General features: G+C 44.5%; 1 protein-coding gene across 4 annotated transcripts in view; it reads left to right on the forward strand.

Annotated features, from left to right (window-relative positions):
* The window catches only part of shroom3 (shroom family member 3), a 44,249-nt gene that overhangs the window by 18,671 nt on the left and 1,848 nt on the right, over nt 1-23,730 (forward strand). For 3 of the 4 annotated variants that reach the window (XM_027017731.2, XM_027017730.2, XM_027017733.2), the window contains 8 exons: nt 1,629-1,742; nt 11,266-11,400; nt 13,036-16,084; nt 18,501-18,562; nt 19,365-20,093; nt 20,180-20,611; nt 22,000-22,105; nt 22,492-22,773. In XM_027017731.2, the coding sequence (XP_026873532.2) occupies nt 1,629-1,742; nt 11,266-11,400; nt 13,036-16,084; nt 18,501-18,562; nt 19,365-20,093; nt 20,180-20,611; nt 22,000-22,105; nt 22,492-22,773 (4,909 nt within the window). Of the gene's footprint in view, nt 1-1,628; nt 1,743-8,330; nt 8,512-11,265; nt 11,401-13,035; nt 16,085-18,500; nt 18,563-19,364; nt 20,094-20,179; nt 20,612-21,999; nt 22,106-22,491; nt 22,774-23,730 lie in introns of those variants that run through there. The other variant, XM_027017732.2, reaches the window with a different exon arrangement.

Raw genomic sequence — 23,730 nt, forward strand, 5'->3', positions numbered from 1 at the left:
CAACAGGAGAAGGAGTAGCCAGGCATCTGTGTGTGTATGTGTGTCAGTCTGTCTGTGTATGCGTCTATCTGACGTCGTGTGTGTGTGTGTGTGTGTGTGCTTTAGCACTTATTGAAATATAGCTACTTCTGAGACTTTTATGCTAAACAATTTTAAGGCTCAAGAGAGAACTTGTCTGTCATAAATTCATACTCTTTCTCTCTCTTTTTCTCTTTCTGTCTTTCTCTCTTTTTCACTCACACACATACACACACACGCACACACACACACACACACACAGAAAAGCAATATATTCTATATTAATAGATGCAGCAATATTCTATATGAAGCAATATATTCTATATGAATAGATGCAGCATATTCTATATGAAGCAATATATTCTATATGAATAGATGCAGCATATTCTATATGAAGCAATATATTCTATATGAATTCCATAGTCCAGTCCTCTGATTTCAGGTTCTTCTGAACCATTAACTTGTTAAGTGTTGGTCTCTTAATCCACTGGAACTACTGGACTCCCATAACCACCCTATCATCGTAAATCATGGTCAGATACAGAGAGTGCATCATTCAGTAACAGGGTAAGAAATACTCTCTCCATCAGCTTAACTCTACAGTGATTCAGATCAAGAATTGTGCGTGTATGTGTGTGGTGTGTGTGTGTGTGTGTGTGTGTGTGTGTGTGTGTGTGTGTGACATTGGAGCCTCCTTAGGCTAATACAGCCTAAAATTCCCAGTGAGAAGCCAAAATAGCTCAGCTGACAGCCAAGAGCTCTACTAAGAGGGTGTTGAGTGGTTCTGGTCTAGCAGCCTCGCTTGTGACAAGTGGCAGAAATTGACAGGGGGTGTGTCTCAAGGTCCTCCCTTAGGCTCCTTCATCTTTCTTGCTGTCTTCACAGAAAATGTTGATAGTAAATTGGAATAAGACGCAGGGCTGGATAAAGTTAAGGTTCTTTTACTAGTAACGCAGATGGATCTTCAGTGAGGCAAAGAAGTTGCGTCCATGGTGCAGAAGTAAAACAAAAATCTTGTTTTCCTTCTTCATCCATGTCCACGCTGGGTATGTAAAGGCATGTGTGTGTGTGCATATATATATATATTACTTCTGAACCTCAGCCAGATTGTGCTTCATCAGACAATACGAGCCGACCCCCACCAGCTTAGTCCTTCCACCTCCTTACCTGACAAAGTGAAAGAACGAAGTTTCTGTTCTGACTTACTTATGAGAATCATTTTGGGATTCAGCAGAAATCGGATGGAAAGCCTGAAATGAACCCAGGATTCCTAACAGCATGATAATAAACAAACCAACATAAGGCATTGCAAGTTGTTTCCTGATTTCCTTTACTTATCTTGTGGTTGGAAAAACACAATTAGGGACTTTTTAAAATGATTTGTTATGTCTATTACATATAGTCTAGATTTATAGATTTCAAGTTTACCATTTTATGAAAATTTTATGAAATTCAGTCATGGTTTTTAAAATAGCGTATGCTACACACAATAATACCATTGTATTCAGTAATGTTTGTTTAAAATATTTTGTGTGGAATGAACAATTATGTCCTGCACTTATGTTTTTCTGTGTGTGTGTGTGTGTGTGTGTGTGTGTGTGTGTGTGTAGAGAGGGCTGTGCAGGTCTGTGCTGTAGTGAGCCCCACCCTCTCCCCCTGTCTTCAGGCCAGAGAACACGCAAAGATCGATGCACCGGAGGAGTTCAGTTACGCATCAAACAGAGGTGTGTGTGTGTGTGTGTACATGTGTATAGGTGTCTGTGTGTACATGGGGAGGGGGCATGTATTTAGCTCTTTTTGTTTACAAGATTAGAAGAAAACACATGACACCAAAATTGATCCTAACATCATCAATAAAATCTGAACTTTGGACAAAGTGGCACAGGAAACAGGAAATGCTGTGTTTTGGACCAGAATTGGCTTGACTTTTTAATAGTGTCCAGTTTGGTCATATGGAGGTGACTCTCTTCTCTGTGTATCCAGTTCCTCCTTTGGCTGTGAGAAACTCATAAATTTGTCCAAAATGTTTTCCATTCATATTCTTTTTGACACTCCTTCTTTCTCACTTTGTCATTATGCATTCTCCTTCTACAAACACAGCAGTGGCTGCCTTCTAAAACTTTCTTTCGTCCTAATAAGGTGGCAATGGGAAGGTCACATGGTGGAATTCTTCAACAACTGGATTCCACTGTGTTGCTAGCAGTGGAATTTGGGACAGGGGCATCACTATGGTAACGGGCTGAGAGGCTTCTAGAATGGTTCGTCTGCTTGTTCTAAAGCATCATTTCATTCCAGTGGAAGATATGCTGTAATTAAGACTTAAAAGAGGAATTATATTTATTTCTCCATTATCCGAGGTTAATCTGATCTTCTACCCCGAAATCTGTGAACAAACTCACAGGGCTTCTGTAGACCATCTATGCAATTATTTTTCTCTAAACCAGACATCTCTAATATAAAACTAAATGTCCTTGCAAGTGTGTGTGTGTGTGTTATAAGTGTGCAGTTTTATCATAGAGATGTACAGACCCTCAGACACAAGCCTGTTTTCACCAGATACACACTATAAATCACAACAGGACATTTTCTGGAACAGTGCCCAACAGATTTTGTGTGTGTGTGTGTGTATGTGTGTGTGTGTGGTGTACGTGTGTGTGTATGTGTGTGTGTGTATGCGTGTGTGTGTGTGTGCGCGTGTGTGTGTGTGCATACAGCTACCACTGCCTTTTTAATCCTGTTTTAACAATATACTAAACACATTGTAAGAGATTGTAATCTCTTATACAAAAGACAAGTGAGGAATATACCTGGGACTTGATGTAATCATGGGACACTATAATGTGCAGTAATAATGAGCTGTAATGTACTGACTTTATAAATGTATCACTAGGAGGAATTTGCGGTATGTCATGAGCTGTTCTAAGTCCAGTGGATGGCATGCAGTTTCTTCTGGACACACACACACACACACACACAAATTCAAAAGTCCATATTCAAATGGGTACATGTTTATAGTCATTTAAATTCTCCTATGTGTTTTATATCTCACTGCATATCTATAGATGTTTTGTTTCCATTCTCAGTGGGACGGTGCTTTAAAAAAAAAAAAAAACACAAGTCAGCCCTCTATGGCCATTCTTCTGGATGTCTGCATGTCTGCCCTTCTCTGGTCTCTCTGATTAAGCTCTAATCAGTGCTGGATTTAGCTGTTAGAGTAGTGCTAGAACTGAACTTTGCAAGAAGGCTTGATTCCAGAAGGACCACTTTTGACCACTGGTGAGTGTTCAAAGAAAATGGCTGTAATCTGTAATGTCAAATCTAATGAAAAAAAAAACAAAACATCAAGTGGTTATGAAGCTCATGGTGGAATGTGCCAACTCTGTCCTCAGCCCAATTCTCACAGATCCTGGACCAGTGTTTCTCCAGTCAATGTGTGTTAAAGCAGAGCGGCTAGACCTGGAACAGAATCAGGCTGGTCATGAGAGAGCAGAGTGCAATGTGTGTGTGTGTGTGTGTCTGGTTTTGGCTAAGATGGTCTAAAATGGTGATGGGCATGTCTGTTATTTTGAGAGGAAGTGGGTTGTTGGGGTCTCTGAGGACAGACCAGTGCACACACCACTGCAACAGAAATCTGACCACACGCGGTTCCTGCTAAATGAGCTTTTCTCTGTCTCTCCCTTCTCTCTCTCTCTCTCTCTCTCTTCTCGTTGCCCCCCTACTCGTGCTATCTGCCCCTCTAAACCCAATGTTCTCTCGCTCTTTTTCTGCTACCTTTGTGAGCTCCCTTTTGGTTCCTTCGAGTAACTAATACCATAGGGATAATAATGTTGGGGTTCATGTATAGTTCATGGCCGCCATTTTCCAAACATTCCTAAAATCCATGCATTCCGACCTTACTCCACTCATAGGAAGGATTATACATTATTCCACACGGAACCCAATTAATCATGAGTCCTTTTCTCCCCAGGACATGAAACTGATGTGTTTGCATGCTGGGAAGTTCCCCTGCTTTCTGTCAGAGAAGCCATTATGGCCATGGTTCCTCTGGGATCTGGATAGAAGTGCAGTGACAGAATCTCTCCATAACAGGCCAGAGATAAGGATCCGAGGTCCCCCTGGGAGTCTGGAGGGGGACACTCACTGTCGATCTGCCCAATCCTCCTCCTGCTTTTTGGAAAGGGTTACAATGGTTTGGTTTGTCTGGCACTTGATAGCACATCTCTAAATGTTCCCGGACAAAACCAAAATCACAAGTTTGGGATCATTGGTATGTGTTTGTGGCCATGTTTATTTGTCAGGGTATGCCAGGAAATTTTTGATCAGAGATGTTTTTTGGGATAGGGGGAGGGTTTCAAAGCCAACTGCTAACTACCTTTGGAATGTGGATGTTCATTTGAATTTGCTTGGGTAATGTTCAGAGGGACTATAATCCGGTGTGCATAGTGTTCATAGAATATGGTGTTTGTTTGAATGGTGTTCTGAGAATACTAGTGTTCAGACTAGACGTTTTAAATTAGACTGAATTCACATACTGTGATTGAGTTAATTGGGAGCAGACCTCAGAGAATATGTGTTTTAGTTGGTTTGTGTAGCATATATTCTTACATTTGATCGTTTGTCTTCCACACCCAAAAACATGCAAACAGTAGAAGGCAAAGTGCTAAAGACACATATAGATCTGAAAGGATTTAAAGCCTGAAATTGTAAAATTGTAACTTAATTGTAGCTTAATTCAGATGTAACCCAGTCAAAAGGAACCCATCTCAAAGGTCAATAGTACCATAAGAATATCAATCTACAAGAATTTATATTTAGCATTGTGGAACTTTTCACTTGCTGGGGAACTTCCCAGCAAGCAAAAGGTATGTGCTTAAACATGCTGCCAAAAGAGCATCTACAAAAAAGCTGTGATGCTGTAAAAGAACCATACATTATGATTGGACAAAGAACGGCCTCAAGAGGTGAGGTGTAAACATTACGGAATAAGTTCAGGAATAGGGGCAGACAGGGAAGCCTGTTTCCCACTGGGATTTTGCCTTGACCATGAAGAAAGAGATGCCAGCCATCCCGAGGTTGTGATTCTGGGATGCTGCAGAGGGGTGTCATTCTGAATGATGGTTTAGAAATACATTGTGGCGTAGCCCTTAGAGGCGTGGAAAGCTGTGATCCTTCCATATTCATATACTGTGATTCAGCATGTGAAGACAGACCATGGTGTAAGGGGTTGCAGTAGATATTTCTATCAATGTCCAAGGCTTGGAAGAAGCAGTCAGAAAGGACTCCACTCCCCTTATGCTGTGGAGTAGAAATACTGAATGGTAATATATGTAATTGTGTAGTATACGTTATTACATTAGCTGGCCATCCATAACTATGCCAAGATTTTTTCAGCATATGTGATATATCATGGAAACAGGTCACTCAAGTTGTTATTTAACTTTCATGCCCAACATTCCATCTTATATGAGCTGTTCATACCAGTAGTGACATTGTGCCAGGATGTATCATGAGGGTGTGAAAGGTTAATTTTCAGTACTGAAGAATGTTTAGCAGGTACATATACATTATTGGAATTTAGTGATGCATGTTCAGCCAGGAGCAGTATAGCATGGGAGTGGAGAAAGAAAAAGAAATGGCATCAGTGTCATCAGTAAAGCAGTGATGAGAAAAGTAATGTGAACTGATCCCTGATTACTGTAATTTAGTTGATATAGTTAATATGAGTGAGCCAAGAACTGACCCCTGAGGAACAACAGTTATGATTTCTTAAAAGTGGACAAATTAGAAAGTGAGGAAATAAATGTCTGTTGATTGACAGTCAAATGTAGGTGACAGGTCTTGCAGAGAAAAGAGAACAGAGAGGGTTCTCCCAGAGCAAGACCCAAAGAGAGAGAGTTCTCCCAGAGTAAGACCTGAAGAGAGATGGTTCTCCCAGAGCAAGACCCAAAGAGAGAGAGTTCTCCCAGAGTAAGACCTGAAGAGAGATGGTTCTCCCAGAGCAAGACCCAAAGAGAGAGAGTTCTCCCAGAGTAAGACCTGAAGAGAGATGGTTCTCCCAGAGCAAGACCCAAAGAGAGAGGGTTCTCCCAGAGTAAGACCCAAAGAGAGAGGGTTCTCCCAGAGCAAGACCCAAAGAGAGAGGGTTCTCCCAGAGTAAGACCCAAAGAGAGAGGGTTCTCCCAGAGCAAGACCCAAAGAGAGAGGGTTCTCCCAGAGTAAGACCCAAAGAGAGAGGGTTCTCCCAGAGCAAAACCCAAAGAGAGAGGGTTCTCCCAGAGCAAGACCCAAAGAGAGAGGGTTCTCCCAGAGTAAGACCTGAAGAGAGAGGGTTCTCCCAGAGCAAGACCCAAAGAGAGAGGGTTCTCCCAGAGTAAGACCCAAAGAGAGAGGGTTCTCCCAGAGCAAAACCCAAAGAGAGAGGGTTCTCCCAGAGCAAGACCCGAAGAGAGAGGGTTCTCCCAGAGTAAGACCCGAAGAGAGAGGGTTCTCCCAGAGTAAGACCCGAAGAGAGAGGCTTCTCCCAGAGCAAGACCCAAAAAGAGAGGGTTCTCCCAGAGCAAGACCCGAAGAGAGAGGGTTCTCCCAGAGCAAGACCCGAAGAGAGAGGGTTCTCCCAGAGCAAGACCCGAAGAGAGAGGGTTCTCCCAGAGCAAGACCCGAAGAGAGAGGCTTCTCCCAGAGCAAGACCTAAAGAGAGAGGGTTCTCCCAGAGCAAGACCTGAAGAGAGAGGGTTCTCCCAGAGCAAGACCTGAAGAGAGAGGGTTCTCTCAGGCTGTGCAGAGAGTTTTAGAGACTGCAGTTTTAGAGATTCCACTTGTGGGTGGAATACCCGAATAGACTGGTGCATGTCCAAGAGGTTGTTGGGTGGCAGAAGGATGGAGAAAGACAAAACCAGTTGCAGACTACCTGTTCCAGAGTTTTGGACCAGAATAAAACCAATTGGCCAGAGTCAACCAAATCTCTTCTAAAAAAAACTCTGTTCAGCTTGCTGCAACCAATAGTGGATATGCTGAAAAAGTCTCAATCGGCAGGCAGTTTCTGAGCCTCCATCCTCACCCTATCCTCTCTGCTTTCCGTCCCTTCGTCTAATCCTCTTTCTCTAGTTTCGGTTTCCTCAGATCAAACAGATTTGTGAGCAGTGTTCCCAAGGCTCAGATAAGGTTTCTGCACCCAGACACACCCTTCTATAGTCTGAACCCACCAGGAAGCCACAGAGAAAAAGTGAGAGGGGGGCACAGAGAGAATGAGACAGAGGCAACACAGGCTGACACATGGATGAAAGAGAGAAAGACAGAGAGGAAGAAGAGAGAGAGAGAGACAATTAGACATCCATAGACAGGGAGAGGAAGGGTGTGGTGTTTTTGAGTGGGTATGATTGAGGGGGATGTTCTTGGAGTTACGTGTGTGTGTGTGTGTGTGTGTGTGTGTGTGTGTGTGTGTGTCCAATCTGCTGCATTCCTGGGGCTCAGCTTACATTAGGAAGGTCCATGTGTCCGAGTAGAAAATCCTGGAGTCTCCCAGGAGACACACCATGGAACGGCGTGGAAATCCGCCACTATTGTGCCTGAGCTGAAAGGGAGGTGACAGTAGAGTGTGGTGGCTTTGTGAAATCCTTCAGTCGCTGATTTCACCCTGAATTCCACACAGGGGTGCATGCATGTCTTTGTCATCACTTTGCTCCAGCCTAGTGCCTTAAATCAATAAGCAAGTGAAGATACCTGCTGAACTACACCCGACTCCGATGAGATCTTAAGATTACCTTCCAGTTAATGTAGCTGAGCTAAGCAGACCTTAAAAGTGTGTGTTAAACAACGTTTGTGCCCTGTATACCCCTAATAACACCCTTCAGGTGTTGATGTGCCTGTCGAATTCACACTGGGGTCCTATCTTGATAGATTAGGGAGAAAGATGGGGGAACCAAAGATGAAAACAGAGTTGTTTTTCTTTGGCTGTGTGTGTGTGCATGCTATCATGTGTTAAGTGTTTGGTCCAAGCATTGGAATCACAACAGAACACTGCAGCAGTGCTTTTTTTTGGCACATTTTGCTTAATCTTTCTTCTCATTCTTCTGCAAATTCTTATTTTTACCCGTTCGTTTTTTTTTATCTCTTTCTTTTTCTCCCCTCTTTCGCTTTTCCTCCCTCTCTCAATCTGTTCTCAGTGCTAGATTGTCTGAGGCAGGATGTTTATTTTATGGCTTTTATCTTGTGAGTCATAACGAGGCTTAATTGTGCTTTTTAACAACCGCTCGCGTCTCCCTGGCACTAATCCGCCGGGCCCGGCTCACCGCGAGCCACTCGAGCGCAAGTCTCCAGTGTGAGGAAGGAGGCGATGGACCTGCTGGGTGCATTTTACCGCAGGAAGCTGCGAAAGAAGCAGAAGAGGTCCGAGCTCGGGAGGTCGGACGGAGCACTGTGCAAATCGCCGTCCGAGGCCAGCGCCAACAGTCTAGCTACTGGCCTCATCTCCAAGGTGCTCAGGTTCACCTCCAGGTAAAGCCCACCAGAGCGACTGGCGAGACAGTGGCGGTTGCTAGGTACTTGGTGCAATTGTGTGTGTAACTGGGCAACCACGTCTTGGAACTTGGTGTTCCAGGTAACATTTGTTAGGTGTTTTGTCTGACGATTCAGGTTAAGGACACTGGATGTTTTGTTAGGACTGATTCATAGCATGGTAGAAATGTGAGAGTCACCAATAATTGTTTCCTATTAGAGAGAATGCCATGTTATTTAGATATTTATTTAGATAGCAGTGGTGGTGCACACCTAAGATTAGGTAAGTAACAATTGAGTAGGTTATTAGGTAATTGACAATTAGGTAGGTTATTAGGTAATTTACAGTTAGATAATTTGCTGCTGCATCTTAGGTGTTAATAAGACAGATTTCTTTAAAACAAATGTGTTAAGGGCTGTGCTCTTACAAAGTTGAATTTATCAACTGAATGGATTCAGTGCCATTTCAACAGGGGAAGTGTTCATAGACCACACTACCGAGCGGCTTTGTTGAGAAGCTGCTGGGTAGACTGGTTCAAAGAAACAGAAGTTTGCTGGGATTAGATTTGTGTCTTCCCACCTTTTAAGATCAACGTTCGATGTAATTAAGTCCTTAAGCAAAAACCTCTTTAAGGAAATAAGCCTTTTGAAAATTTGTTGAAAGCTTTACAGATAAACTGTGTGTAGAATTTGGATTACTTGGTAAAGCAAGTATGTGAGATATGTGGAGTAATGATCCTCCCATCATGAAATAACTGCTTTGTTCCTCCTGTGTAACTAGACAGCACTATTTCCTGTTTACACACCCAGTTTTAAGTGCTGTGTGTTCAATCAGATTCATCTTTGGGCTTCAGACTGTCAGCAGCAGCCATGAATCTGTTTATTATCCTTATTTAGAATGTTTTTGCTCATTCTCCTAAGTCAGAAGGAATGTCCAAACATTTTATGGAACTGACTTTTGATAGACCTCCGATAGGCTTATGACTGTCATGCATTGCATTGTGGACACTCAGCCTAGAACAGAATGGAATTCTTGGCTTAACCTGACTATTGATCTGTAGTATTATTATAGATCAGTTAACCTTACCAGTTAACATTTTAGAATTTTGTTAAATGCCAGTTCCTGCAGTTGATGATAACAGTGATATTGTTCTTTGTTTTGATAAGGTTTTGAGAAATAACACCAGGCTTATGTATACACAATAGCCTAAAGAAAAATGAACTGAGAAGCAGAGGGCGACATTTCAACTGAAGTTGTTCTTGAACTTTCATACCGAACAGTCCATCTTATATGAGCTGGTGGGCTGAAAGGGTCTACCTGAACAGAATCTATTGGTCAAGAATCTTGATCCATTTTTACATGTTTTCCAGAATACCAGGAATTAAGGATTGGATCAACTGGTCAGCAGGTCTTAATGCTGGCTATGGTGCAGTGTAGGACTGGCATACCTTGGGAATATTGGAGTGTGTGTGTGTGTGTGTGTGTGTGTGTGTGTGTGTGTGTGTGTGTGTGTGTGTATGTATGTGTGTGTGTAAGTAACAATGTGGCTGGTGTCTGGTGACTGTTCTCTGCAGCATACTGTTTATCATGCAATGGCATGAAACCAAAAATCCTTCAATACTTTTTTTCCACTAGTAGTAGTGTAATGTGTAGTGGTATGTGAATAGCCACTACAGATTTGGTTAATGATTTGGTTACTGACTAGCATTTTAATCAAATATGCAGCTTGCATAACTTGGAAATTGAGTCACATTAACGGATGGTCAAAACTATCCATCACCATTATTGTTTTTGATTCTGCATTGAAATCTGCTGATAAGATGTATTCATTTAATGTATATGTTATGTTTCTAACCGAGGTTTGCAATGACAATTTGGATGCTGAGAGATTACCTCATATATACACTTCACTCATCCATGCAAAGCTTTACATTTGTTTTTATTAAAATTTTTAACAATTATTGTATTTCAGCTGAAATTACATTTAGTAAGTATCTCACAAACACACACACACACACACACACACACACACACACACTCAGATAAATACAGTGCCTTGAACTCTCATCTACACTTTAGTCTTCTAATGCAGAGCCTAACATTCTAAATCAGATTCATTCCAGCAGATGATGCAGTTATCTGTGTCTTTGAAGCTGCACTGTGTGATGCTCTGGAGGAGGAAGTTTATTTGGAGGTGTTTATCTGATCTGGCTCTGATAGAGATCCTCTTGTACACATCCCCAGAGGCCTAAAAAGTTCTGCACAATTTGACCTGAAGTGTGTTAAATCTGCATTCCTTGGGCTTGTTTGTTATCCTTGAGTGTCTCTTTATCCAGTTTCTGTTTGCTTATTACTTATGTGTTTTTCACTTGGCCTTTGCTGTTATGTGCTGTGTTAAGAAGGCATGGTAAGTTGTAAAGCACAGCAGGAGTACCAGGGATACATGTCAGAAATATGAGTGTTAAGACGTGGGTTATTTAGAAGCATTTGTATGGGTGTGTGTGCATGCATGTGAGAGAGAGATTTTGTATGAACAATCTATCTATCTATCTATCTATCTATCTGTCTGTCTGTCTGTCTGTCTGTCTGTCTGTCTGTCTGTCTGTCTGTCTGTCTGTCTGTCTGTCTGTCTGTCTGTCTGTCTGTCTGTCTGTCTGTCTGTCTGTCTGTCTGTCTGTCTGTCTGTCTGTCTGTCTGTCTGTCTGTGTCCTCTTCCCCACATGTATCTCTTTCTCTCTGCCTTTCACTTTCAGGCGCAGTGAGCCTGGATCTCGTCCCCATTCCTGGCACTCTGCTAAGCTGGGTGAGGGCCCTCTGGTCCCTGACAGCATGATGCAGATATCCCAGGGTGCTGTGGGAGCTCCCTGGCACCAGAGCTACCACTCCAGGTTAGATCCCCATCACACCAACAGGCCCTTCACTCTTCTGAGCGAATCGCACTTTTCTCTTTGGCCCGTTCCCTCTATGGCTCTTTGTTGTTTGCATCTGTTTTCTCCTGCTTTTTTCTCATTGATGTCTGCCCATTCGTTTGTCCAGCTCTGTGTCATTCTCTCTCTTGCATGTTTTCTCTTATCTTGTAATCTGGATCTTGTTGTCTTGTCTGTATGCCTTTTTCTGTCTGACCTGCAAAAAGTGGACTTTTATCATGAGAAACATGATAACATAAATGGGAATGACATAAAGCACTATAACAATACTGAAAGGCCTAACCATCCAGTGTAATAGTGAGCCACAGAGAAGACAATACCTCTTTTAATCTAAATGAAAGAAATATTAATATTTTTGTTAAGACTGTCATGTAACAATCATGATCCATCAAATGCCAACCACAATTTTATTTTGTTTCTAAAGCCTGATTTATTTTTATTTTATTCTCTTTCATATTTATTTATCATGGGGATTTGTGACATTCCTTCACTTGACACCTCTTCAGCTTGGAAGTGTCCACGGCAACCATCACTGCAGGCATGCCTAAGGGATTGTAAATTCTAAGCACCGATCGTCATTGTTTGATGGTCAAGCATTGAAAGACTGGCACATTTTCTAATGACTGAGTTGTAACTGGTTGTTACTGGGTCGAAGGAGGGGTGAGGGCAGAGGCATTGTGCTTATTGCAGGGTCAGTGACATCATCTTAATTATGCCAGTCTTAAATACCAGCACGCTGGTGCCAGCCAACCCACCCCATACTAGGGCAGTCGCCACTACAACCCCATGGGATCACAGTCCTCTCCATGCATACACACTCTGTCACACTCTCCCTCACACACACACACACACACACACACACACACACCACCATGCAAATTCCAACCTTCATTCAACAAACTCCCAAAAGGAGACAGACTGGCTACTGGCTGTCCTGGCAGACTGAGAAATCAAGGTGAAAAGGTTAGAAGATGAGAGTAGAAGAAGGGAGAAAATGCAAATGTGTAGTCAATACCAAACATTCACTGTAATGGCCGCAAGCATATCAAACATTTATCTGAATTAGGCTTCGTTCATAGTTCAGATGTAATGATTAATCCTCAAAAGAATGTTATGCTAAGCCATAAAGATAACACACACAAATAGTGAAAATAATACTACCTTGTTTAAAGATGTGCAATTTTATTATTACTAAACAGGGACCAAATTACTGTCTTTGATGGTGATCCAAGTCCATAACAATCATTCATTTAATCAAGAGCCACAATCAGACGAAGAACAGTGCTGTCCATTTTTCCCAAGAAGATTGCAGTAAATTTTCAAGAACGTCCCAGAACGTGCTAATTCACTCTAGTAAGAACATCCCAGTAACATGGGTTAATGCATTCTACTAAGCTTTTTTACAGGAGCAACCTACAACCACTAATTTGATGCAAAATCATATGCATTCATGTCTGCCGAACTGTATAATTCCATGTAGATTCAAATATAGAGTGCGACGTCTCAGGCTCTTCTGGAATGAGTAACTATATTACTTTATATTTTTTTCCCCATGTTCACTCATTTACTAATCAAACTATTATTTGTTTCACACAGTGCCTCCACCACAGACCTGTCAAGCTATGAAGCAGGCTTTTTGAGGAAAAGTCCAGACCAGTACAGTTCACGAGGCAGCATGGAAAGTCTAGATCACACTCACCCAGCCTACAGTTCTTGCAACCAGCTCTCGGCCTCCAAATCCTCCAACAGCATTGATCACCTGCACAGCAAGCGTGATTCTGCATACAGTTCCTTTTCTACCAGCTCGAGTATCCCAGAGTACCTTGCGGCTGCACCATCATTTACCAAGGAGCGGTCATATTCTATGGAGAGTGTTCCGCAACATAAAATTGCAGAGGGCATGCAGCAGGCAGATATCCGCTATGTCCGCACCATTTATGACACCCAACAGGGTGTGTCTGAAGAGCATGAGGTCTCTTCTGCAGCATTGCAGAAGACCAGAGAAAGCAGGGCACAGTCCAGAAGTGGAAGCTCTCAAGGTGGGGTTTGTCATCGTGCCAACAGCAGCGGTACCGGCATCAGCAGTGGTGGCACCTCCACATCTCATCGCCACAGTGTGGGGCCAGTATGGGGCCAATCACACAACTCATATGAAAACCTTAAAGGGGCACCAGCACCTCCCTTACGCAGCGACAGCTATGCAGCCATCCGGAACCATGAGCGGCCCAACTCATGGTCGAGTCTTGAGCAGGCTCGGTCTTTACGGGCCCTTCACAAAGGCTCTTGGCATCACTCCAGTGGATCTGTGGCATCAGGCAAGTCGTCTTTTGGAGTTGAGGGTCAGCTTCACACTGTTATAGAAAAAAGTCCAGAGAGTAGCCCCACAATTAAGCCCAAACAGAGCTTTCCATCTGCCTTGCAGTCTGGAAGGGCCATGCTGCCAACTAGTGTCTATCCTGTCCCACAACCAGAGCCACATTTTGCACAGATACCTACTAATAACCCCAGCTCCAGTAGTGTGTACCCTGCACTTGCTAAGGAGAGCAAGCATGCCCCTAAGAGGGAACCCAGTGGGGTATCAGAAACTGGAGTCAGGGCAGCAGTAGAAAATGGATACCAAAGCATTGCATCCTACTCCAGCACTGTCCAACCCCATGCTACACAACCCAAACAGTCCAGCCAGGTGGAAGATGACCCCCAAGCCAAATATGGTTTTTACAAGTCCCATTTACAACCACAGGGGCACACGCCTCCAGCATCATCCTTGGGACAGGAAAGGAGAGACCCTTTCACCCCTGTTCAGCCAAGGAGGGACAGGCCTAGATACTCACATGGCATGGACATTATGGAGACCTACAGACAACCAAGAGAGGAAGAGCAAAGCAAATGTCCAGAACAAAATGTCCATCTTCAGTCAGTTCACACACCCTTTGCGCAGGGACAGGTTTCACAACCTCAAAAAGCCAACACAGCCCAAGCACAAGCAAGCGAGCAGAGAATCAGCTCTGCAGGAAGGTTTAACAGTGACTCCACTCCCTACCAACAGAATGACCAGGATCTGGATCACCCACTCACCCGACTGGAAAATGCACTAGCAGAGGTCCAGAGATGTGCTAGCCCACAAAGTACAAGTAGTCAGTGCAGCTTCCAGAGCAAACGTAGCATGTCTGTGCTGGAGAAAGTCAGTCACTTTGAGAGACAGCAGACCAAACCACGCAGTCACAGCTGCCTCTCCAATTACAGCTCTTCAGCTCGTCCACATCAGGCTGTCCGCAGTGCAAAGACCACCCCCTGTGGTCTGGAGGATCTACAGAACGCTTTCCCTCAAGAAAGAAGCCGGAGTGCCTCTGCAATTGCAAGCCATGAGGGAAGTATGGAAGCACAGGATTTGCAACCGAAGTATGGAAGCACTGATCAGGCTCAACACAGGAAGCCACATGACCTGCACAGGAGCAAGAGCTCCTTCCAGCTTGGTGAGGAAAACGGCAAAGATCTTCACAGGAGCAAAAGCACTTTTCAACTTGGTGAGGAAAATGGCAGAGACGTCCCATGGAAAGATGACATTCAGGACATCTTAGGCACAATTCAGGACACATCCTTTAATAGGGCATACAGGGACAGCATCAAGGATGCTCAGTCCAAGGTCCTAAGATCCACTTCATTTCGAAGACGAGACTTGAACATCAATCCTCCTCCTGTGCCTGTCAAGCACATGTCTTTGGAAAGGAAAGGACCTAAGATGAGCCCCAAACCCACAATTTCTCCACACACTCCTAAAGAACGACATGTTGTCCCTGTTGAAGTAGCAGATAAAACTGTACCTCCAGAGCTTCCCAGTGTCCCACCAGTAGGGCCTTCAGTCATGAGGATATGTGGACGAAAACGACTGACCATGGAACAGAAGAAATTGTCCTACTCTGAGCCAGAAAACATACACGAGGTCGGAGTTTACAATCAAGAGTCTAGCCCATTTCAGAGAAGGGCACCACAGCAGTTTTTGCTTCCTGAGACTAGTGTTGCAGATCGACGCAGGATGTTTGAACTGGCGGCTAGTCGCAGTGCGGACCCCAAACCAGCCACCTCAAGAACTGATTTGAAGCAGATGCAGCAGGATGCTTTGGCTGAGTATGTAGAGCGCAAGACTGGCCGACGGATAGATGGACGTCCACATCGCCCTCTCAGTGCTTACATGCAGTCAGCTTCTTCGATGGACACTCAGAGCCTTACATCCACCCCCAGTCTATGTTCTCTTCAAGAGCCAGGACTAGAGAGCATCTCTGTAATTAACCTCCAGCCCTCAGCCTTCACAGCCAACAAGCTGCGCTCCTACTACCCTAACAGGGGCACCCAAGCTCAGCCTCAACCTGAAATTTACCAGCCTGACCATAGGCCACATGGCCAGACCACAGAGCCTCAAAAACCAGAAAAGGGGCCTGTCTCAGTTCAGGCCCCAGGCCTAGTCCTAGAGCCCTTCCACACTGACTCTGCTTCTCAAAGCATAAATGCTTTTTTTGAAAGAGGTGTCGCAACTAGGTGTTCAGGCAAGTCAGCTTCTGCAGAGGACCTCCTGGACCGCAAGGCAGACCGTCCAGTTTCACATCACTTCAGATCACGATCCACCCCAGTTGTAGAGAAATACGATCAGGTAATGCTTTTGCTTTTCAATTAGCATTGCACAAACTTTACCTGTTTTTACACTCCATAATTACAGCTATGTATAGCTTGGTGTTTTTTTGTTTGTTTGTTTGTTTTTTGTAATACTTTAATTCATGTTGTATTGTAAAGGACCTTTTGGGACAAGACTTTATATTTCCAAAGTTAAACAGCAGTGGCTGCGATCATTCATGTGTGGCTATAATTTACCTCCTACTGCACCTCAAAAACAAAAGAAAAAAAAGGACATCCTGCAGTGGGGATTAGACTGGATTTACTGCAAAGATTGTGAAACAAACCAGTCTCCAAGGAGTACTTGTGATTAGAAAGAGGTTGCTCTCCACACCCAGTCACAGCAAATCCCATTCATAAAATCCCCAGAAAATGTTCCCCACTTTGCATTTGAGCTACAGCTGCCAAGCAGGCTGTCAATCCTTAGTGATTCTGCCAGATCATTTTTTTCGTTTCATTTTTTACATATTGTACTAGGTATGAGATGTGCTTTAAAATCTATCTCACAGTCATGGTTTTGTCATTAGTTATTCCTGAAGACATTTCATATATTTCATACAAATGCATTTTTCTAAACACTGTGAATTAAGCGTAAATCTGAGATTGTTTCCAGGAACATATGTCATTCTTCCTAAATTATCTACTGAGACCAGATTAATAAGGGGTGGGCAAAATGCCCTAAGACATAGCCACTGTAGTGTTTAGTGGTCTGGCTCCAATGGGAAGCACTAAGACAGCCACTGTAGTGTTTGCTGGTCTGGCTCCAATGGGAAGCACTAAGACATGGCCACTGTAGTGTTTAGTGGTCTGGCTCCAGTGGAAAGCACTAAGACATGCCCACTGTAGTGTTTAGTGGTCTGGCTCCAGTGGAAAGCACTAAGACAGCCACTGTAGTGTTTGCTGGTCTGGCTCCAATGGGAAGCACTAAGACAGCCACTGTAGTGTTTGCTGGTCTGGCTCCAGTGGAAAGCACTAAGACAGCCACTGTAGTGTTTGCTGGTCTGGCTCCAGTGGAAAGCACTAAGACAGCCACTGTAGTGTTTAGTGGTCTGGCTCCACTGGGAAGCACTAAGACAGCCACTGTAGTGTTTGGTTGTCTGGCTCCAGTGGAAAGCACCAAGACATGGCCACTGTAGTGTTTAGTGGTCTGGCTCCAATGGGAAGCACTAAGACAGCCACTGTAGTGTTTAGTAGTCTGTCCCCCACCAGGAAGTGTTCAGTACTCTTCACTTCCTGTTTGGTGCCACAGAGCCTGGCTCCAGGCAGGGTGCTTGTAGACGTGCGGCAGATAAAGTTGCTCCCTCAGTGACTACGGGGAGGACCTGTGAGAGATAATGGACAAACAGACACAGTTCCAGCCAGGAAACATTTAGGATGGTTAAGGAGTGGACATTTATCTGAGAGTGATCATCCTACACATAAACACTGGGGTGTTGCACAGAGCAAGGAGCAAGGATTATATGCAGATGGAAAGTTAGACCACAGATGTATTAGCCAGTCTATCTGCATTGCCCAAAAAAACCCCAAAAGACACTAATGCATTAGAGTTGTCTATAGGCCCTAGAATTTTCAGGAACTTGTCTTAAAAGCACTTCAAACATGTTTTGTAATGAAAAATGAATTAGGCCTTTAACTCTGGACCTCACATCGATTTAATGGTCATGAATATTGTAATCACTGATAGTTAATTGAACAGTTAATGTAACTGACTGACCAATTTATTGTCATGTTCTATAAATGACAGCACATCGTTTAGAAATGGCTGTATTAAGTCACTGAGGGTTTCATAAAATGCATGGCTTGTACAATCAAAAATGTTTGGTTATCCTTATTGGCAGATTGGCACACAAACAAGAAATTACTGACAGACAAGGAAAGTGGAGTGTATCTAATCCAGAGGTCATCAGTTTCTGCACCATGCCGTTCATGTCATTATGAATGACGTTGCAGTCTCACAAAATATTGTAATTGTATGAAACATAGTATAGCTGAAATCCCAACCATTATCTCTTCATCAAATGTTTTGGTTTCCAGTGCATGAGCAGCATCAACATGAGGCTTAGAATACATCAACACAGCTAAATGGACCACAAAACTATTTAGCATGACAGAAAACATGCGTCAGAAGACAGACGCAGCAAAAACTGTTTCCTAGTAATAGCTTACCATTTGGGTGTTTCCAGTGTTTTTCATTAACAGTAGTTACTTAGTTAGAATTTTCAGCATATTTTTAAGATAAAAATAAATGTGTTATGCCCCACAAAACTGGAACCCTAGACCCAGAAGGCTTCTGTCTTGATGTAATTAAAGAATAATGGCTAACTTCCTGTGTTTATTCATTTCCCTGTACATGTTCCTCCTCAGCAATAATAATCTCTCTCTTTTTTCACGTCTAGGACTTCATGGCCAGAGAGCGCACACTGTTAGGGCTCATCTCAAAAGAGCCCCCTGATAACAGGTGTGTAAGCACATGCAGATATGACTTTGTGTGCGTGTTCCGTTGCTTCGTCTTCAAAATGTCCTTTCAATTCGAAGGCCACTTACTCAGCTCTCGTCACGTATTGCTCGCGAACACACACAGTTGTTCAGTACTCTGTTACCTGTTTACTTCCTGTTTGTTTGTTTGGGGTGCACCACAGATTTACAGCAGAAATACAAAGCCCTTCCCTACATGATATAACCCTGATCCTGGAGTTCTACCCACTTATACATTTAATTCCCGACCTAATATAATACATTTGGTTCTAATTCCCTGACGCCGTATGTGGTGTTATAGATGTCCACATGTTCACCACTACTGCTACAGACGCAGAGGTTTTTTGTTTATTATTTACCAGTCAAAATTTTACCATTTTCTCATATCCAGCAGTTACTGATTTATCTAGAATTATCTAGATTATCTAGAAAGGTCTAAACTAGGGCAATGAATGTTTATCACCAGAATAGCAGGAACTAATAAAAGTCCTGGAGGTTGATGCGTCAGATCTGTCCTTTAAAAAGCAAGCAAGTGAAAGCTGCGTAGAAAGCAGTGACTTTTATGGCAATGCCGATCTTCCCCCTGCCTTAGTTGGTCAGTCCCTCCATCAGTTGACAGTTCCACTGCTGCTATTTTGGAGCGCGTGTTGTCATGCAAAAGAACTCTCAGTCATGGTTATGGTGAATTTCCATTTCATGAAAACGAACGAAAAGCAGTGAGAGCAGGGACACCTTGAGATAACATCCCGCATGCGTGCTTTTCTGTGCGTGTGCGTGTGGAACAGGGCTTCAGGGGACGAGGCACCGGTCCGCGAGGAGAGAGGGCAGCTGCAGGACGAAGGTCGGAGCCAGCCCAGCGTTCCCGCTATCCGCCGGGACAGGCAGCGGCTCTCGGAACGGCCGCGGGCGCACAGCGCCACAGGCCTGGCCGCCTCCGTGGGTCTGCCCTGCCCCTTCTCACCCGCGGGTTCTCAGCCCTTGTGCGAGGCAGAGTGCCAGCCCAATCTGGATGCCATCGCTTTCCCTGGCGTCATCCATGAGAACGCGAAGAGCTCGTTCGGGGTGTCGGAAATTGCCGACGACGCGGGCGATTGCAGGGGCACTCTGAAATCACCGGGCTCGCGGAAGACGGCAGCACCAGAGACTGCCTCTGACGTTTCAGCTTCACACCCAGAGGACAAAGCCACAGGCCCGCAAGCATCTTTGTGCTTTCAGCCATCTCCTCAGCCATTCCATACTGGATCACCAGCAGATCCCAAGAGCCCCGCCTCTCCTACTATGTCCCTCCCCTCTTTACGAATCTCAGAGTCCAATATTCAGTTTGCTCAACCCCCAGACATATCTCAGGAGGACGATGAGGTATTTTTAGCCACGCCCTCCTCATTACCAACCCCACTGCCAATCAGAGAGACAGAAATCACAGAGGACATCCTCCCTTCTCCTCCACCAATCGTCCCCCAGACAAAGGAAGAGGCACAGGACCTTACACCTCAGGAACCACAAAGCGTAAACAGGTACACACATACACACACACAAATTTTAAAAAGCAGAATCAGTTTCAACAGTGCAGTCAAACACTGTGACGACGTTTCCATTCCAGCATCTCCGACTATCAGCCGGAGCTGACTTCCCACCAAGATAACGAGGAACACTTCCATGACCTGTCATCTCCGTCAGTGACCCCTGACTCTAATTGGACTCCGGTCGGAGCCAGCATGACTCGTAATGGCAAAACTGCTCCGCAGTGCCCCGAGAGGCACGTCACAGAGGAACAGGCGGAAGAGGAGGAGGAAGCAGCCCCAGAAAACCTCGGCCTCGAGTCGGCCCTGCTGGCCAGGAGAAAGCGCTCGGTAGCAGAGGTGCACGTGGAGGCACTGGCCCGTGAGCTGCTTCACAGAGATGAGGCTCTCGCTCTGCTCCTGGAGACCTGGGCAAGCACCAGCACACTGGACCTGATGGAGGGCCTTTTCCCTTCCTACTTCCCGTCTCCACGGCAACAGCATAGCGACAGCCCCTGCTGTCTGGATGAGAGGTAAAAACAAGTAGAGGAAGCAGGTGTTCAAGAGGCCTCTTACAAGGGTATTGTGGGATGTCAGCGAGGGAGGCAGAAAGACAAGAAAGAAAGAGTGAAAGAGGGCGAGAAGCTACAAAAGTGCTTGTGTGAGCGATCGATGTGGGTTAGTTTTAACTCACAGGGACAGTAAACACTGCAGCTTTGTTTATGGTATTAGCCTGCGAATTACTGCTTTAGCTGTGTGGATACGAGGCTAACTAAAGATTAACAATATAAGGCCGCCAGGGAAATTGGTTCGGAAGAAAAACCGAACAGGACATTTTTTGGATTACACCCAGAACTAGCTGCTGCATTCTCGGGTGGAAATAGCTTTAGAAAATTCCAGTATTGTTGGATATGTCGCGTTAAGGTCAAAGTTTGTCTGGTGGGAATCAATTATTAGCCTCCATTCGATAAAGTTTGCTCAAGACATGTGGACCAACGTCAACACAATGCCAGTCAGACAGTGCCCGTTCAAACAATCACTACTGAACATTCAGCTGAAGGGAGTTGGGGTTTTGTTCATGCCGCCTTATCTGAGACTTTGAGTACTGCTTGGGAAATTATGAAGGCGATACCAGCGTCGCTATAACCTCAACCCCTCAATTAGCAGCCAACAATGAGGAAACGCTGCCACCTAGTGGTCTGAAAAGAGCAATCGCCTTAGCGTAATGTTTTGTTCTCAAAACGGCAGGAATTTAATACATAAATTCTTAAAGCGACAAGAAATAAATCCGTGATTGTTATTAAATATCGTTTAGATTTGGTTCTTATCAATTTAGTTACGTTTCTGAGACCATTAAAGTATTTTGTATTTTAAATACTGTTTGTTGGGGGGGGGGGGGGGGGGGGGGGGGGGGGGGGGGGGAAGTACTACAAGTTTGTCAGTATATAGTGATTAAACAGAAGGAATGTGTTTCATATGGTTGTGTCAGCTAAACTGTGTGATGGGAAGAGGCAGACATGCTAAGCCTTCTCTCTGAAAATATGTGGTGTGTCATTACTGACCTTGTATCAACTGAGGCATGTGAAAAAGACTAGCACTCGAGCGGCTGGATGGACTCTAGCTTGTTACCAAATTCCCTGGCTCTTTCTTTCAGCGTGCGTGTGTGTGTGTGCGTGTGTGTGTCTTTTGTCTAATTTCTTCTTTCAGGAATGGGATAGACAGGAAGTTACCGAGACAAGGCCTACTTCATAGCTGCAGCTGCTGTAGTAGATTGGTTTGTGTGTGTGTGTGTGTGTGTGTGAGTGTGTCAGTGTGCATGAAAGACATTATTCTTTGGCACTGTCTTGGTGTCTTAGCTTTATCCATTGCTTCATTTATATATTTTTTTCCTCTGTGTGTGCATGTGCTTTACCTCACACAGGGCTCCCGATGTTTCGGGTGTGGCAGATGATTCTTATGAGAAAACCATCAAGGAAAGAAAAGAAACCAATCTGGATGAGGAGGAATCTGATCTCAACCACAAGAAGGTCTGATTCATATCCACCCACCAGATTCTTAACCACCGATAACAGAATGGAGTCAGACGTACAGCAGACGTACACAGCACAGTTTACTCTTGAGTGTTGAGGCAATATAGACCAGAGTGAAAGAATATACAGCAGGGTTATCAGGTGTTTGCATTCTAATAACACAGGTATGATCAATATGAAAATGTAAACACTGAGCATATTGTGCAGTACATTGTTTTTTTTATTTTTGGAAAGTAACATATGCCAATACATTCCATTTTCTTATGGCGACTTGCTTTCACTTAGTGGCTTTAATCATTAACTGCTGGGAACCTGCAGTAGACTTAACTGGCAGAGTACCTTTTTGGGCTGAGCTGAGCGCAGTACCTGCTCTTCTCCTGCAGGGGGAGCTGCTGCGGGCCCTGGGGGAGAGCTTGGCGGTTCTGCGGGCGGAGCGGGCAGGTCTGGTGGAGCGGGAGCGGCACTATCGGGCGCTGGGTCAGGACACGGAGGCTCTGGTCCAGCAGTGCTGCCGGCCTAACGAGCGCGAAAAGTACTGCATGTTCGTCGGGGACCAGGAGAAGATCGTCAACCTGCTGCTATCTCTGAGTGGGCGTCGCGCCCGCGTGGAGAACGCCCTCAGCGCCCTGGGCAACGAGCCGGACCAGGACAGCGCCGAAGAGAGGGTAAGGGTTTGCGGGACACGAGATTCTAAAACCTACTGTTTCTTTGGAAACCTCATGTACTACACTGTGACGTTTCCTGCCGCTACATCTACGGCACATCTCCTGGAATGTTCATCAGACGTATCCCGTGTAACACAGTCACCCAGATCATTCCCTTTAGTAATTATCACGGCCACGACATAACTCACAGTGCTTATAACAGCTGAGGGGCGCAGCACTGCACAGTGTTGCTATCTTATCTGCTGCTGACAGCGAGTGAGATATTGAAGAGCTGAACCAGGTCTGGGGAGATCATGCAGACACACCCGCCCCATCCCACACATACACACATACACACCCAGAATCCCTCAGTATGATCAGCCAACCAGCTGTTCCATTACCACGCCTAATGTCACATTATTAGGTGTGGTACGCCCTGGCTACTGCAGTTAGGAGAGGAAAGGATGTGTCTTGAAAGAAACAGGATCTTGAAAGGAAGTGTCAGAGAGTTCCTGCTTCACATTTTAGTCAGGATATAGAAACCTGTATTGAAGTTATTTTTTTCTGATGCTGACTGGCTACTTTTAGTAACACACACCCCACCTATTCAATACGAATGATTGCTTTGCAGTCCGTTACATCCTTTGCTAACTCATGCCTTAACAATTTACTGTGAGAATACTTCTATTAATTATTAATTGGCACGTGCTCTTTGTAAGGAAAATTGACTTGGGTTGCACTATTACTGGTTTGAACTTCACCCTAGGAATTGGTGTCACCGTCTACACCAGCGCAATGATGAATAGTTAATAGAACTTTACATCTTAGCTCGAGTCATCCATAGGAGCACGACTTGGGTCGTGTTAGTACATGTAGTGGCCACCAGGTAGCACAAGATTTTCATTTTGAGTGCTTGGTTTGAAATAAGCACTGAAGCTGTTGCATCTAAATACCTGACCGACCTTTTTGGAATCCCTG

Source organism: Electrophorus electricus, chromosome 22, assembly GCF_013358815.1.
Source record: "Electrophorus electricus isolate fEleEle1 chromosome 22, fEleEle1.pri, whole genome shotgun sequence".
NCBI classification, from domain to species: domain Eukaryota; kingdom Metazoa; phylum Chordata; class Actinopteri; order Gymnotiformes; family Gymnotidae; genus Electrophorus; species Electrophorus electricus.